Source organism: Cornus florida, unplaced genomic scaffold (assembly GCF_030987335.1).
Source record: "Cornus florida cultivar Cherokee Brave unplaced genomic scaffold, ASM3098733v1 CherokeeBrave_3.0.0_Hap2_Chr02, whole genome shotgun sequence".
Classification (NCBI taxonomy): domain Eukaryota; kingdom Viridiplantae; phylum Streptophyta; class Magnoliopsida; order Cornales; family Cornaceae; genus Cornus; species Cornus florida.
The window spans coordinates 78016597-78033454 of record NW_026775572.1 but is presented as its reverse complement, the minus strand read 5'-3'; the positions used below and the strand labels follow the sequence as shown (position 1 = coordinate 78033454).

General features: G+C 38.3%; 1 protein-coding gene across 3 annotated transcripts in view; it reads right to left on the bottom strand.

Annotated features, from left to right (window-relative positions):
* LOC132295356 (ATP-dependent DNA helicase homolog RECG, chloroplastic) overlaps window positions 1-16858 on the bottom strand; it is a 115338-nt gene that overhangs the window by 81576 nt on the left and 16904 nt on the right. For all 3 annotated transcript variants that reach the window (XM_059793587.1, XM_059793585.1, XM_059793586.1), the window contains exons 3-8: window positions 13973-14038; window positions 13814-13896; window positions 13591-13717; window positions 6379-6942; window positions 6169-6281; window positions 1772-2003 (exon numbers count right to left, since the gene is read on the bottom strand). In XM_059793587.1, the coding sequence (XP_059649570.1) occupies window positions 1772-2003; window positions 6169-6281; window positions 6379-6942; window positions 13591-13717; window positions 13814-13896; window positions 13973-14038 (1185 nt within the window). The remainder of the gene's footprint in view (window positions 1-1771; window positions 2004-6168; window positions 6282-6378; window positions 6943-13590; window positions 13718-13813; window positions 13897-13972; window positions 14039-16858) is intronic.

Sequence of the window (16858 nt, the reverse complement as noted above, 5' to 3'; positions counted from 1 at the left end):
GGCTCGTGGCAAAGGGATACACGCAAACCTATAGTGTTGACTATCAGGAGACATTTGCTCCGGTGGCTAAAATGAGTACGGTAAGAGTCTTGTTGTCACTAGCAGCCAACTTCAATTGGTACTTGGAACAATTTGATGTAAAAAATGCTTTTCTTCACGGTAATTTGGAGGAGGAAATATACATGGATATCCCTTCAAGCTTCAAGGGAAATCTGAGCAGCAATAGGGTTTGCAAACTGAAGAAAGCGTTGTATGGCCTGAAGCAATCACCAAGGGCCTGGTTTGGAAGATTTGCCAAAGTAATGCTTGCCACAGAGTCAAGGGGATCAAACTCTCTTTATTAAACACTCAGATGCAGGGGGAGTCACGGCTCTTTTGGTATATGTCGATGACATAGTTGTGACAAGAAATGATGAGAAGGAGAAGGAAGCCTTGAGAAAATGCTTAATTAGAGAATTCGAGATAAAAGAACTAAGAACATTGAAGTACTTCCTAGGAATTGAAGTAGCCCATTCCAGAGAAGGCATTTTCATTTCACAACAGAAATATGTAACTGATCTTCTGAGGGAGACAGGGAAGCTAGCATGTAAACCAAGCTCCACACCGATCGATCCAAATCACAAACTCGGGGAAGCAAGTGAAGATCCAGCCGTTGACAAGGAAAGGTACCAGAGATTAGTAGGGAAGCGTATATACCTTGCTCACACAAGGGCAGACATTGCATATACCGTGACCGTGGTTAGCCAATTTATGCACAACCCAAGAGAAGTTCACCTACAAGCAGTCTACAGAGTACTACATTATCTAAAAACTAGTCCTAGCAAGGGAATTTTATTTAAAAGGAACACTGGATTAGTCTTGGAGGCATACACTGATGCAGATTATGCAGGCTCACTCATTGATAGACGTTCCACCACGGGTTATTGTACTTTCCTTGGAGGCAACCTTGTAACATGGAGAAGTAAGAAGCAGAATGTGGTAGCTAGATTGAGTGCGGAGGCAGAGTTTAGAGCAATGGCTCAAGGAGTATGCAAGTTACTATGGCTCAAGATAATTCTGGAAGATTTAAAAATCAAATGGGAAGGACCAATGAGGTTATTTTGCAACAAGAAGTCTGCCATTAGCATTGCTCACAATCCTGTTCAAAATGAAAGAAGAAAGCATGTGGAAGTAGATAGACATTTTATAAAGGTGAAGTTGGATAGTGGCTTAATTTGTCCTCCGTACGTCTCAACCAATGGTCAACTTGCTGATGTGCTTACAAAAGAACTAGGAAGTGCAGTGTTTCAAGAATCTATTTCCAAGCTGGGAATGAAAGATGCATATTCCCCAACTTGAGGGGGAGTGTTGGAAAGTAGAAGATTTATTCCCTCCATAGGTGGATTCGTTAGGAATGTATTTTATGTGTATCATTGACTTTCCTAGAATCATGGGATAACAAGTTAGAGAATCCCACTAATATAGAAATTCATTCTAATTCATTTTTAGGAAAGTTAGGAAGGTTAGTTTCCTATTTTATCTCCCTGTGATTAGCTCTGTACAGGCTGTAATTTGTGTATATAAGCCGTGTATTGGCTTTCTCAATTAATATACAATTTTAATCTTTTCTCCTAAATTTGTCAGCATCAACCTGAAACAAACCAATAGTATGTTTCCACTAATAATAATATCACTCTTAGAATAAGAACATACAAGAACAACTCATGCAATGTTAGAACTATATTGAAGTGCTTAGAAACCAAACCAACAACACATGAATTCGCAAACTTACCTTACCGCTAACGCACACAACATCTCCTTCTTTATATTTCTCCTGAATACTTTTGAGAAAAGGCAGAAATGCAAAACGAGTACCACGAAAAAATTTCTTCAAATGTAAATATACAATTCTTGTGTCTTGACTTTTAACATCAACCATAAGTTCAGAAGTTGATTCACAGTCTGCAACTTCACAACCCACGACCACCTCAAGAAATGAGAAAGAAGGACTGGTCCTAATTGCCCTGCATGAAAAATATGTTGTCTTACCAATATCAAATTAAAAGCTGTTAATGTACTATTAAGTAATCTTTTAATTGCTCAAAATTTTAACACAATGAAGTAAATGAATACTATTTTATACAAGCTCAGACAAATACTCACAAGCACAAAAACGCATATATGACATGAAAAAACACACTGGTACAACTTTCAACATATTGTACTGACATAACACTTTCTATCTTGTTTTAAATATGAAACTTAAATTACTTGACCCAACATGACCATGAATGCATAGAAAATTCAAAAACAAAAGGAGTAGCCAAAACAAAAAAAAAAAACACGAATGCTTTAGTCCTTCCCATTAAAACGAATTAAACTATGTTAAAATTTATCAAAAAGGAAAAAATATATATGTTAAAATTTATCAACCTTCAGCCAAACCGGGCATCTCAGAGTAGTAGTAGCCCCGTGCGAAAGAAGATTTTCAATCTCGTTCGAGAACTACGATCATCATAGACTAGTAAGCAGGAAATTGAAGTAAAATATGTGAGAAATGCTTTAAAAGTTCTGAAAAGATTTATCTAAGCCACTTCGTTTCTTTTTGTCCAAGTCACTTCTGTTTTTTGTCCAAGTTGCTTTTCTTTTTGTCTAACTCACTTCCTTTTCTAGGTCTGTGTATTCTGTATAAATACCCTTGAGATATATGAAAGTAAAGGTACTTTTTCAACCATTTGTCAATTTGGTATCAAAGCAAAAAGAAAGGAATTTCCACTACTTTCTTTTTCTTTTTGTAACCCTAATTCTAAAGACCTGCAACAGCTGTCATCTATCTTCTTTGTGATGCTGCTGCTTGTCTTCAATACCTCTTAGCCATGATCCATGGTAGCCAAAACAACCACTGATTCTAACTCTCTAACCGAGATTTCATCTGACAACAAGAAGTCCTCCACTATGACTATTCACGAAACTTCTTCTCCCATTCCTATTAAATTGGACGGTACTAATTATCGTGTTTGGTCTAAGATTTTGGAGATGCATATTGCTGGTAGACAGAAAAAGGGGTATATCACAGGGAGAAAGGTTGCACCTGCAAAGGATGATCCAAGCTATGATGAATGGGAGGCTGAAGATGCCCTAGTCAAGTCTTGGCTTATCAATTCCATGACGCTTAATCTGATGTCCCACTTGGTTCAATGTGGAACGGCCAAGGAGGTTTGGGATGCGGTAAAGAGAAGCTATCTTGATGTCTCTGATTCTTCTCAGGTTTATAAACTGATGAAGAAGTCCTTTCAATTGCATCAGGATGGTCGGCCTCTTGTAGAGTACTACAATGAGCTAAACTCAATCTTCAAGGAACTTGATTATCGAAGACCAAATGATATGACGTGTGCAACTGATATTGAGAAACAGAGGAAGCGCATTTATGAGGATCGGGTCTATATGTTGCTTGCAGGTTTGGATCACAGTTTGGATCAAGTCAGTAGTCGTGTTCTAGCTACCTCTCCTTTACCAAGCCTGGAAGAAGCATATTCTCTAGTTCGTCGTGAAGCACAGAGACGAGTCACCATGGCAATAAAGGATCACTCAAAGGCCTCGGCTCTTGCTGTCCAAAAGATTTCCCAACCAGCTCCTCCTTCTACCGACTCTACTTCTCGTCTCTGCACTCACTGCAATAGTACAAGACATACGGTTGATGTTTGCTGGAAGAAGCATGGTTATCTGGACTGGTTCAAGCTTAAGCAAGCTGAGAAGAAGAAGAAGAAATTTGCTCAGGTTGCTATCACCGACACTTCTCCATCTTCTGCTTCTCATGTATCTCGAGTGTCTTCTCAAGGAGGTAATTCTGGTTTGGCCTTTATTTCTACTACGTCTAACACTTGGGTTATTGATCCCACTTTTTTTTTTTTTTTTTTTTTGATAAGAAAAATTGTATTAGAAAGCGTTCAAAAAGGGAACGCATCCCAAGAGATATAAAAGGATCGAAATCAAATAGGAAGAACTATGGACCCAAAGAACCCATAAAATCCACGATTTCATCTAAAGATATACAATTTCTCCCCATCACCCAACTAAAAAGAGAGCTAATAATAGAAAATTTCAATGCTCCAATAAGGATTCCTACCCATCAAAAGATCTTTTATTCCACTCTTTCTAAATACTCCACCAAACACAAAGGGGGGTAGACTTCCAACAGTCACAAGCGTGGACCCCCACACTGTGGCCCCTCCAAACGTCAATCAAATCCCTTGAAGTTCAAGGCATAACCTAATGAACTCCAAAAAGACCAAAAATAAGACTCCAGCAGTCATGAGCCACAGGGCAATGCAAAAGAAGGTGAACCACAGACTCTCCATCAATTTTACACAGACAACACCAGTTCACAGTGATATATCTTCTCTTTCTCAGATTATCTAGAGTCATAATCTTGCCCCAAATTACAGTCTATACAAAAAAGGCCACCCTGAGAAGAGCCTATGAACGCCATACCGTCTTCCATGAGAAATTTGAACTATGAAACTCGTCGAGGCAAAGGAACAGAGAACGGACTTCAAACATCCCCTAAGGACAGGGCACCCAAACCAAGGAATCAGACCCTCTACCTCCACCTCCTATCTATACAAAAGATTCAACAGGCCAAAGACATTGTCTAGTTCGCAATCTTGAAAAAAAAGGCCAAAAATGCACAATCCCATGTAAGCCTTCCGCTCTCAAGCCGATACAGTTTACTACCATAGCATGTCTGTCTATCCACAGCTATCCTATAAATTCTTGGGAACAAACAAGACAACAGGCAATAACCACACCAAGAATCCTCCCAGAACCTGACATCCCTAATCCCAAGACGGCCTATCTGAAGAGGCCGACAAGATGATACTTGAACTCCTCCCCTCGACCACCCTAGAGAAAGTTCTGTTAGGCTCTCAAGTCTTCCAACAATAGTGGACGGAATCCGAAAGAGAGAGGAAATATTTTGGGAGGCTAGACAAAGTTCTCTTCAAAAGAGAAACCTGAAAGATATTGCTTCTTCCATCAAGCCAATCTTCTCTCAAAACGCTGAATCACTGGATCCCAAATATCCACCCTATGTTGTTCACATTGTCAACCAGTTTGTATCCTTTCCTACTACTATTCACCGGGCAGCGGTTCTTTGTATCTTGTGCTATCTTTGGGATACTTTGCACCAGAGTTTATTGTTTTCTTCTACATCAACTTTCCTAGCTCTACCGTATCTTTTGTTTCATTTCTCCAGGAAAAATCACAAAAACTTTTTTGATTATGGATCTACTACCAGAAATTCAATGCGTAATCTTAGCATTCAATGTGTATTCAACCATTTCGAGCTTCAAGCTTTTTCTGATGCTGATTGGGCTAGGGATTCCATAGACTATAAGTCTAGGTTCTTTGTTCTTTTAGGAAATTCTCTAATTTCTTGGAAAAGTAAGAAACAAACAGTTAGTGTGGTTGCGGTTGTTGCTTGATTATTTGGGTGTTCCTTTATCTGCTCCAACGCCTATGTACTATGATAACAAGAGTTCTATTCAGATTGTACATAACTCTATTTTTCATTAGCGTATGAGGCACGTCAAGATTGATTGTCATTTTGTGCGCCATCATCTTCAGCTTGGCACCATTTCTCTCCCTTTTGTTTCTTCTACTATGCAGTTGGCTGACTTCTTCACGAAGTCTCAAACTATTATGCATTTTTGTTTTCTTCTTAGCAAACTCTCAATGCTTCTCACTGTCACATCGTGAGTTTAAGAAGGGGGAGGGGGGGTGTCAGAGAGTTATTATATTTTTTGTACTTGTTTTATTTATGTATTTTTCTCATTTGTTAAGGGTAGCTTAGAATTTTCCTTTATTTTAGTTAGGGCTTATATCTTTATTATGTTAGTCACTTCTTTGTATTTTATTATTCCGTAATACAAGATACAGAGTTCCTCCAAGTCTATTCTGATTGTAAAAAGCTTAAAACTCATAAAATTCAAGACGCCTTTACGGTGCATAGTAAAGTGTCCATGGTTTTATTTGGATCATCTTTCTGTTCTTATTTTTTTGGCACCAACACAAGAACATGTTTGATCGGTACTTTCATGGAAACAAAACCATGAACATGTCTATTTACTTGTACATCCAGCATTCTCATCAAGAAGATCAATAAATTTTTTAAAGAAAATTCTAATTCACCTGGATGATAAGACTCTGCCAATAAAAATCAAGTATTTCCCATCTTCAATTCCAATCTGTGCATTCTGTAGATCAGCATAGGTCCGAGGAAAATGATGCAGCAATTTCCGCAACTAAAGGGAAACAAAAAATAATAATTGTCATCCAAGCCTTCACAGGTATGTCGAAACCTAATAAAAGAATGATTTTCACATAATTTCTATAGCCCACCGTGTGGAAGCCACAATTTTCCAGCTGATTATACTGCCTCTTACTCAATCCAGATATGCAACTGATAGTTTTGTCGAGAATCAACTCAATGGATGCAACATTTTGACGGGTTCTGAGCCCATCTCGAGTAGAAGGTTCCTCTGTGGTGAATTGCAGATCTGATTTTGGTTTAGTCTCCCAAGTAGAGGACTGAACAGATTTAAGCGAAGGATATGAATTTTCTTCTCTTAATACCGATGAATTCTCATTTGGAAAGCTTGGATACTGAGAAGGCCATGTTTCAGACAGACTACTGGTGCCAACCCACTTTGCACCCGGAGAACTGGGGAGAAATTCTTCACAAACTTGGGCTGCTAAAAGACTACCATTTTCAGAGTAACACGTGGTCCCATCAAATAGTTCCAGCATAGGAGATCGCCCCAAAATGATGGAAGGAAATTGTTTACATGCCAAGGAGACATCAAAGTCATCTACTGCATCTTTAAGTGTTAAACCAGATTCCTCTTGAGCTCTTTCATTCTCGATGAAATCAGGGAGACCATCGTAACCCAACAAGACAGACACCTATAAGCAAATTAAATTGAAACCATAATGAAAAGTTACAGTGAGAAAGCAAATCAAAAATCATGTACACCATTTACTTAAGACAGATACCTATAAGCAAAGCAAAATGCAAACATGTTAAAGGATTCCGTGAAAAGCAAAATATACATATAAAAAAGAAAAAATTAAACATCTATAAAATGCAAAAAAACCGAACATCATGTAAGCACCGAAAGGAATAGAAGCATTAAACTCTTTTACTGGCTTTCTTTTTTTTTTTTACAAGTGAAAAAAATTTTAAAAGAAAAAAAAAGGGTGCTGCAATGCAAGTACATATGAAGTAATCAAAATCAAACCTCTATGACATAATTAAGGCTAAAAAGACAAAAAATAAAAATAAAAATATAATAAATAATAAATAATAATAATGTTAGCATATATGATACCACGATTTAAGGTATGACTTACCATAATAGCAAAGATTTGACTATGCATATGTTAGCATATATGATAGCCATTATTTATGGAATGACTTACCATAATAGCAGAGATTTGACTATACTATCGAATATGCCATAGAATATGCTTTAGAATAAGTTGTGATTTGATTTAGATTTGATTTAGTTTCCTTTCTTGTAATATGAGCATGTGCTCATTCTATCTATAAATACTAGAGCTGTGAATGAGTAATTCATCTCATTCAAGCCTTTACGCAATTCTCTCCTTTCTCTTCTTTTTATATTTCTACTTGGTATCAAAGCCAACACCTTTCCACACCTTTCAGCAACCTTGCTACTTGTGCGACAGCTACCTTAGGTTGTTTATGACATCGTGTGACGTTACCCACACAGGTTTTTCTATGTTGCTGTTTTGTGATCAAAAACAGGTATTTTTAAGTTTTACAATTTCTTTTTTACTCTTCTAGGGTTGGGTAAATTGGGATAGTTTGTTTCCAACACCTAGAAGGGCTTGGGTCAAAATAAAATAAAATAAAATTCGTCTACAAAGAGGTTCCGGATATTAAGAAGGAGGCTGTCTGGCTATATGTAAGCGGGCAGCGCTCTTTAAAAAAGGTATGTATTTGGATTTTTCGGGAACGGTCTGAGGATGCATTGTTATTGTTTATGGTCTGAGGAGACCCTTTGATATATTAACAGAATTTCTAGTGTTTTTGGAGTTTATTATTGTCGTGTGACGGATTATGGCATATTCAGGGTCCTCGATTGTTAATTCTCTTGGCTCAAGTTCTGTGGGTGGTGGTGCCATTTTTTCCACCAACTCATCAAAAAGTTCAGGACTTTAAATCACCATAGAGAAGTTGGATGGTTCCAACTACTTGATTTGGGCACAGTCTGCCAAGATGTTCATTGGTGGTAAAGGCGAGATTGGCTATATTACTGGTTCTAAGAAAGAACCAGCTGATTGAAAGAAGGCATATCCACAGTGGTTTGCAGATAACGCTATGGTTATGTCTTGGCTAGTCAATTCGATGCAACTAAACATAGTTATTGGCTATATGTTTATAAAGACTGCTAAGCAGATTTGGGATTCAGTTCAACGCACTTATTCTTAAAGGCAGAATAATGCACGAATTTTCCAGCTAAGGCGAGATATCACCAGGATTTCTCAAGGTGACTAGACAGTTTCAGGTTAAGTCGCCAAGCTTCGTGCTATTTGGGAGATGTCATATTATGATTCCTTCCACTCTTGGAAGGATCCAGATTATGCAGTTTTATATGCAGGGATTGTGGAGAAGAATCGACTCTTTCAGTTTCTTGTTGGGTTGAACGACGAGTTTGAGTGTGCTCGTGTTCATTTATTGGGCTTATCTTCATTCCCTACTCTTGAGGATGCATACTACTATGTGTTGTCAGATGAGAGCCGCCGGACTCATCCATTAGGTGTTGCTTCTGTTGATCGTTCTGCTATAGCAGTTCAGGTTCCCAACCTTTCAGGAACTTCACCATCCCAGTCAGTTCAAAGCACTACCATCGGTCCTTCTCTAGGACGACAACGCGGACAGTGTAACCATTGCGGAAAAATTGGTCACATCAAATCTCGTTGTTATGCTCCACATGGACGCCCACCGCAACAGAAAAAACAGCCTCGATCCTCTACACATAATGTTACACAACCAATCTCGTTGTCAACTCCTGACAACCCTGCCTCTACATCTTCTGCCACAGTTACCTTGACTCCAAGTTGATTTGGACAAGTTCAAGCAATTCTTCAACCAAATGGAGGCATCATCTCAGCCAACCTCCACTTATGCCCACTCAGGTACTATTGCGTCTGCACATAGCGTATCTACATCTTTGACACCATGGATCATTGATTCTGGTGCTTCAGACAATATGACGGGTATGTCCTCACTCTTCCAATCTTATAATATCTGCTCTGGCCAACGCAAGGTCCGCCTTGCGGATGGCTCTCCATCTTCCATTACTGGGAAGGGTCACATATCAGTTACTCCTTCATTAACTTTGTCAGATACACTTCATGTTCCAAAGTTGACTACAAATCTTATTTCAGTTAGTAGCGTTACCAAACAATTAAATTGTAGTTTAACGTTCTTTCCCTCTCATTGTATTTTTCAGGATCTGGTGTCGAAACGGACGATTGGCAGTGGGCGTGAAGTGGACGATTTATACCTGTTGGATGCTCCTTTGTCACCTCAAGCACATTCAGCTTCATTTTCTAATATTGTTTCATCTAATAAAGCCCAGCTTATGCGTTAGCACATGCATTTAGGACATATTTCTTTCGGTTATTTGAAACATTTATTTCCTTCCTTATTTTGTAACGTGGCAGTGTCAGATTTATCTTGTGAGACATGTCATATGGCTAAACATGTTCGTTCCAATTATCCTGCTAGTAGTAATAAATCTACTTTAACACCTTTTGATCTTGTTCATTCATATGTGTGGCGTCCTTGCCCAGTTACTTCTAGTCTTGGATTTCAATATTTCGTGTTGTTCATTGATGATCATAGTCGTGTCACATAAGTTTATCTTATGGAAACCAAAAATGAGGTATACACCATTTTTAAAAATTTTATGATAATGATTCAGACTCAATATGGTCGTACCATTAAAAAATTCAGATCTAACCAGGGTACAGAGTACACTTATGGGGAGATCAGATGTCTAATGTTAAAACTCCTCAACAGAATGGTCGTTCTGAGAGAAAGAATCGCCACATCCTTAACTTAGCCAGAGCAATCTGCATTGGCATGAATGTTCCCCAGTCATTTTGGGGAGATGCAGTTCTTACCGCTGTTTACATCATCATCCTTAATAGGACTCCTTCTAGGATTCTTAACTTTACAGCCCTACTCTCAATCTTACATCCCAATTCATCTCTTTTTTTAATTCCTCCGCGAGTCTTCGGGTGTGTGCTTTGTTTAGCAGTTAGGGCAGACTCGTACAAAGCTTGACCCCAAGGCTTTGAAGTGTGTTTTCGGGCTATTCTCACTCTCAAAAAGGTTATAGGTGTTACCATCCTCCCAGTCGTCGGCGGTTTATATCCATGGATGTTTCTTTCTTTGAGCATACACCATACTATAATGGTTCAGTTGGTTCTCAGAGTGAATGGTTCCCATTGAATATAATGGATGATCACCTTCTTCCGTCTTCGACTCCTCTATCGTTACCTATTTCGTCTTCTATGATTCCTCCTCGTGATACCCCTCCAACAGGGCAAATTGTTCCTTTTTCATAGGTTTATAGTCGGAGACAACAGGTACAAACTTTTACTCCCACGATCGACTGCCATGTTCCTTCAGCACTAGCTCCGCCTTCTCAAGCTATTGTTTCGCTTGATGATCGCCCCATTGCTCTTCGAAAGGGTAAACATTCTTGCACATACCCTATTTCTAATTTTGTTTCTGATTATGCTCTCTTACCCTCCTATCGGAGTTTTCTTGTTTCTGTTGCCTCGGTTCCTATTCCTTCTAGCGTTGCAGATGCACTAGCACAACCTCAATGGCGTGATGCTATGATAGAAGAACTACAAGCACTTGAGAAAAATCAAACTTGGGACATGATTCCGCTTCCTATTAGACGAAAGGCTGTGGGTTTTCGTTGGGTGTTTACAGTTAAGCATAATCTAGATGGGTCAGTTGCTCGTTACAAGGCCCGATTGGTTGCCAAAGGTTATGCTCAAACTTATGGCATAGATTATCAGGAGACTTTTGCCCCTGTTGCCAAGATGAATACCATCCATGTATTATTTTTCGTTGCTGCAATTCGATCTTGGCCTCTATTTCAGTTAGATGTCAAGAATGCCGAATGCCTTTCTCAATGGTGATTTGCAGGAGGAGGTGTACATGGTTCCTCCTCCGGGCTTTCGTTCTCCTGCTTATTCTGGTATGGTATGTCGTCTTCATCGTTCTCTGTATGGCCTCAAGCAGTCTCCTCGAGCTTGGTCTGATCGCTTTGGCACTACTATGCTCAAGTTTGGAATCCATCAAAGTGCAGCTGATCATACCTTGTTTTTACGTCATTCAGACGGTAAGACAGTTGCTCTCATTGTGTATATCGATGATATTGTTCTTACCGGGATTGATACTACCGGAATTGATGAGGTTAAGAGCTATCTTGGCCGTCAGTTTGAGATTAAAGATCTTGGTCCCTACGGTACTTCTTGGGCATTGAGATGGCTCGCTCCAAGACTAGCATTTTGATCTCTCAACGCAAGTATGTTCTTGACTTGCTTTCTGCTTCTGGTCAGCTTGGTGCTCGTCCTGCTGATACTCCGATTGAGCAGAATATCAGTTGGCTGATTCTGAGGGGGAGTTGTTGTCAGATGTTAGTCAGTATCAACGACTTGTGGGGAAGCTCATCTATTTATCCATGACTCGACCTGACACTGCTTATGCCATGAGTGTCGTGAGTCAATTCACGCACTCTCCTCGTGCCCCTCACCTTAATGCAGCTATTCGAATCCTTCGCTACTTAAAAGGGTCTCCAGGTCATGGTAATTTGTAGGGCTATGGCTCTTAGGGTAGGTGAGTTGCTTTGGCTGAAAACCTTGATGACAGACTTGTGCCTTCCAGTGTCGCTTCCATTCTCACTCTACTGCGACAACAAGTCTGCCATTAGCATAGCAGCAAATCCCATTCAGCATGACAGGACTAAGCATATAAAGGTGGACCGTCACTTCATTCGAGAGAAGATCATCTCTGGTTAAATTTGTACTCCATTTGTCACAAGCTCTCAGCAGCTTGCAGACATTCTTACAAAGGGCGTCAGCAAGATTGTGTTTGAGAATGCATTGTCCAAGTTGGGCGTTTCGGATATCCACATGCCAACTTAAGGGGGAGTGTTATTTATGGAATGACTTACCATAATAGCAAAGATTTGACTATGCTATAAAATATATCATAGAATATGTTTTAGAATAAGTTGTGATTTGATTTAGATTTGATATAGTTTCCTATCTTGCAATATGAGCATGTGCTCATTTTATCCATAAATACTAGAGCTGTGAATGAGTAATTCATCTCATTCTCTCCTTTACGCAATTCTCTCCTTTCTCTTCTTTTTATATTTCTCAATTCTTTACCAAATAATAATAATTACGACTCAAGTACCATGTTATTTATGAACTTCAAAAAGTTTCCAATTAAGGATTCATCCTTTCCAGCTTGCGACAAACAATTTATCCAAAAAAACTGCTTTTCAACCTATAAACCGCATCCTTCTCTTCATCAAAAGGATGGTAGCTATGTTCCCTCCAAACACACCACCTAAGGTAATGGTGCTGTTTAGTCAACCACATACCATGATGGGATGTTAATAGCTTAGATATAACACAAGATGAAAAATGAATAATCACATTGCAGTAGCAAGTCTCAGCAAATATCATACTAATTGACAAATGCCAGTCATTTTGAGACTTGGGTGCCTCAGAACCAAAATTTCATTATTTTGTTCCTTGTTCTCTATTTTCTGTTATCAATGTGCATCTGTTCACGGTGAAGTTTGCATTATTGCAGCAACCAGACAGCAAATGTGAGCCCCTTTCCACATCAATATTCTTTATAGAGTGCCATCTTTAGTACATAATTAATTATTAGATCGCAGACACAGTGTTTCGACATATAAAGCAAACTCCAATTACATGATTCATTCCCAGATAGATGATTCATTCCTAAACTATACATGGTTACAATTACCTCATACAGACTATTGCAAAGACTTTTTATTTCACTTTGACGTAACTTCATGCATCATGACATCTCATAAGATCCATACGTTATACCATCTGAAAAAGTATTTGTTTCAAAAAATAATTAAAACTCATTTATAACATTTCTATTGCTAGGGAAAAGGCATCATCATAGCATTTGATAAAAAAGAATAAGACCAATGATAGAGATTTCTGATTAGTTTCAAGCATGTTCAAAGGGAGTCGTGAGTCTCGTGACTAAATGAATTATTATTTTCAGGATTGAATAATTAACAGCTAATGATTCATGAATTTATCTGACTTCTTAGAAGACAATAAAAAAACAACTTCCAAAAACAGCAAGGCAAAAGGTTCAAAAATGAAAGGAAGACAGCTCCTTGTTCTTCCTACCCCAAGATGCAACAGAATGCATTACAGAAGCTGATAAGCAAAATAATCAAATAAAATTTCCTTCATCTACTGAAAGTGCTCACGCACCTTATGAAGCAGCTTCGACCGATCTGAAATGCTTGCTGTATTATGACTATCAACTAACTTCCCTGCAAACTTATGTTTTGATCGAGAGCATATTTTTGAAATTTTAGAGAAAATGAAATTATTAAACCTGTAAAAAGTAAACACACCCAAACAAATGCTTATATTATCACTGCATTCTTTGTCATAAAATAAGGAAAAGTCAACAAAGAATCGCCAACAATACCTCATTTTTCTACCCAAAGCATTCCTATAACCTCTTTCAGCTTCAAATGTTATCCCATTTCTCAAGCATTCGTCACTGAAGCACTGAAAAAGCATTTATTCTTTATGTCAGATTCTTTTGTAGAGTTTGGTGAGAGGAGAATATAGCTTTTACATGTACCTTGTGTATACTTCTGTGTACATGAATGCGCCCTTTTTGGTGCCTTCTAATAATGCTTTTACTTAACTGAAACCCACAAAAAAATAAAAATCAAATAAAATAAAAAAAATTAAAGAACAGAATCAAGTGCTTCAAAGGATATACCCAAGTGAGATTTCAACCCTAACTTCTCAATTCATACAATGCTAGAAACTGGACCGTTCAACCAAACCCATATCAGGTCAACCAGGTCATTGGTTGAATTGGCTGGTTCAAGTGATCCTAGAAGAACACGAGAGAGAGAGAGAGAGAGAGAGAGAGAGAGAGAGAGATAGAGAGAGAGATCTTTTCAAAAATAAACATTGTGGGGTTCTAAAAATCCATAATAACAACCAGATGACACAATCTATAGTCTTCTTGGTTCACTTACAGCCCTAATCATGTAGAAGTAAGTCCTCAAAGCCTCCATCAAAGAAACAATGCTACGCAAAAAATCATTTGCAATCCTCACCTTCTTAGAGCTCTAACCCCCACAATAAGACCATTCTCTTGATGAAATCTACCAATTTTGTTTCTGAATGCTATCCAGCCCAACTCAATAGGCACTATGCCCAAGTCACAGTTCTCCACAAACTCTATTTTCGTAACAAATGTGCAAAGATGTGTGCCCAAAGGGCTTGATTTGTTTTCATTGGAGGCATAATGCAAGCATGCCCACCTCTAATGACTTCAAAGTTCAAAGAGAGCTAGGCCTGCAAATGAACCAAGTTATTCAGGCTCAGCTTGTGTTCATTCCTTATACAAATGAGCCCAGCTTGAGCTCATTTTTAAAGCTTGTTTAACAAATGAGCCAAGCTTGAACAATGATGAGCATGCGTTGCTAGGTTCATGAACAAGCTCTTTATCAAAGGCCCATTATAATTCTAATTCTTATATTTCAAGCTATGTGCGGTGGGTGTTGGCTATGTGGCAGTGTATGCTAAAAAACAATCTTTGTCAACATTATTTTTTTATCACTCTCTAATTTTAGAACAGTTCAATGACTAATTCAAAGGAATTAGGAATGGGTTCGATTATAAAGTTTTAGAGAGGAAATAGAATTTTTAGGGAGAGAAAAAACTAGGCATAAAAGGGATCTCTATTAGTCTATTTTAAATTTATTTATGTGAGTGTATCTTAGTAAAATTATACTAACCGTTAGCCTAGTTAGCGGTCAGTCACTGACAAGGGAGGTCAATGTTACAAGGTTTGTTTTTTAGGGGAGGTCGGAGTAATTTTTGAAATCGGGAGGTATGTGAAATTATGGGAGAGGAGATAAGTGTAATTTTTCCTAAAATAATAATATAATATATTATTCCATACGCAAATAAATTGATTTTTGCTCAATTTATCCACATTATCATAAATGTAATCCCTACTTTCGAGCTAAGAGCTGGATGGGTGATTTTTTGTTTTGCTGAACCTTCATACTCCCTCCGTCCCAATTTAAGTGTCGCTTTTGGGGAGCAGTAATTTTTAAGGGGACATGTGGGACATGCAGTGTCTCCCTGAAAAGTTACTAAATTGCCATTTTAAGTTTTGAATATTCAAGTTTGAAATTTAAAACTCAAAGGACATATATGGAAAGATGTGAAATATATTGTTTGAAAAATGAAAGTGGACACTTATTTTGGGACAGACGAAAAAGGAAAGCATGACACTTATTTTGGGACAGAGAGAGTATTATTTTTCTATTAATCCATATGTTTTAAAATTGCATTGGAGCCCTATTTTTTTAAATAATTGCAAAACTCTCTCGCCCTGTCCAACAGTGTCCCAAAAGTGTCCTTAACGTGTCCAGACCTTGTCCATGTCATATCCCAAAAGTGTCCATGTCGTGTCCTAACCGTATTCAAACAAAAAGAAAAAGTTCAAACTCCAATACTATGTTTGGTTGGAGAGAAAGATTAAGGAGGGATGGATGAGAGGGGGGAAACAAAGACTTTTTTGTGTTTGGTTGGAGGGAAGCAGGGATTACTTCGTATTTTTCTATCCGCCCAAAATGGGGGGAAGAGGAGAGAGAGAGAACGGATAATTACCACAAATATGTAATTTCCATTTTAACCTTTCCAAAAATTTGAAATTGATATCTAATTTTTATAATTTTATATAATGAGGGTATATTGGTAAAAATAATATAAAAACTCTCTTTCCCTTCCTTCTAACCCAAAAAAAAAAAGTGTCACCCCATCCATCTTTTCTACTATCCATTCCATCCAACCAAACAAAAAGTGAGATGAGATTCAGAGGAATTTATCGTGGGGGTCGGGGGTAAGGATTGAGAATTCAAACACCACTTGGTTAATTGGGATAGAGTGCGCTCCCCAATCAAAAAGGGAGGTTTGGGGATTCAAAGGTTTGATCTTTTTAACAAGGATGGCTTTGGAGGTTTGGGAGCGAGAGAGCCGGATTATGGAGCAGGGTGACTGCTTGTCGATGCGGCAAGGGAGACAGAGGTTGGTTGTCTAGGGAAGTGCAGTCTCCAGTGGGTTGGAAGCAAATTCGAAAGGGCTGGGACGAGTTCTCCAAACGAATTCAGTTCAGAGTTAGGAGTGGGAGGATTCTGTTTGGGGATTTAGTTTTGGCTCAAAGGTTCCCTTAGCTTTTCAGGATCTCAATGAACAAGCATGCTTTGGTGGCTGACTGTTATCAGTTCTGTTACATGGACTCTTCAAAAGTAGCAAAGTACCTGTGTCGGACACATATCCCTCTGACATGGGTATGGGATGTGTCCAACACTTTTGGTTGGACATGTACTTAAAAAGCATATTCAATCATTCAGTTACATTATATTATTTCTTTAAAATGAGTTAAATGTCTATATTGAACATTATATTAGATAAAAACATTATTGTACTCTAAAAAATA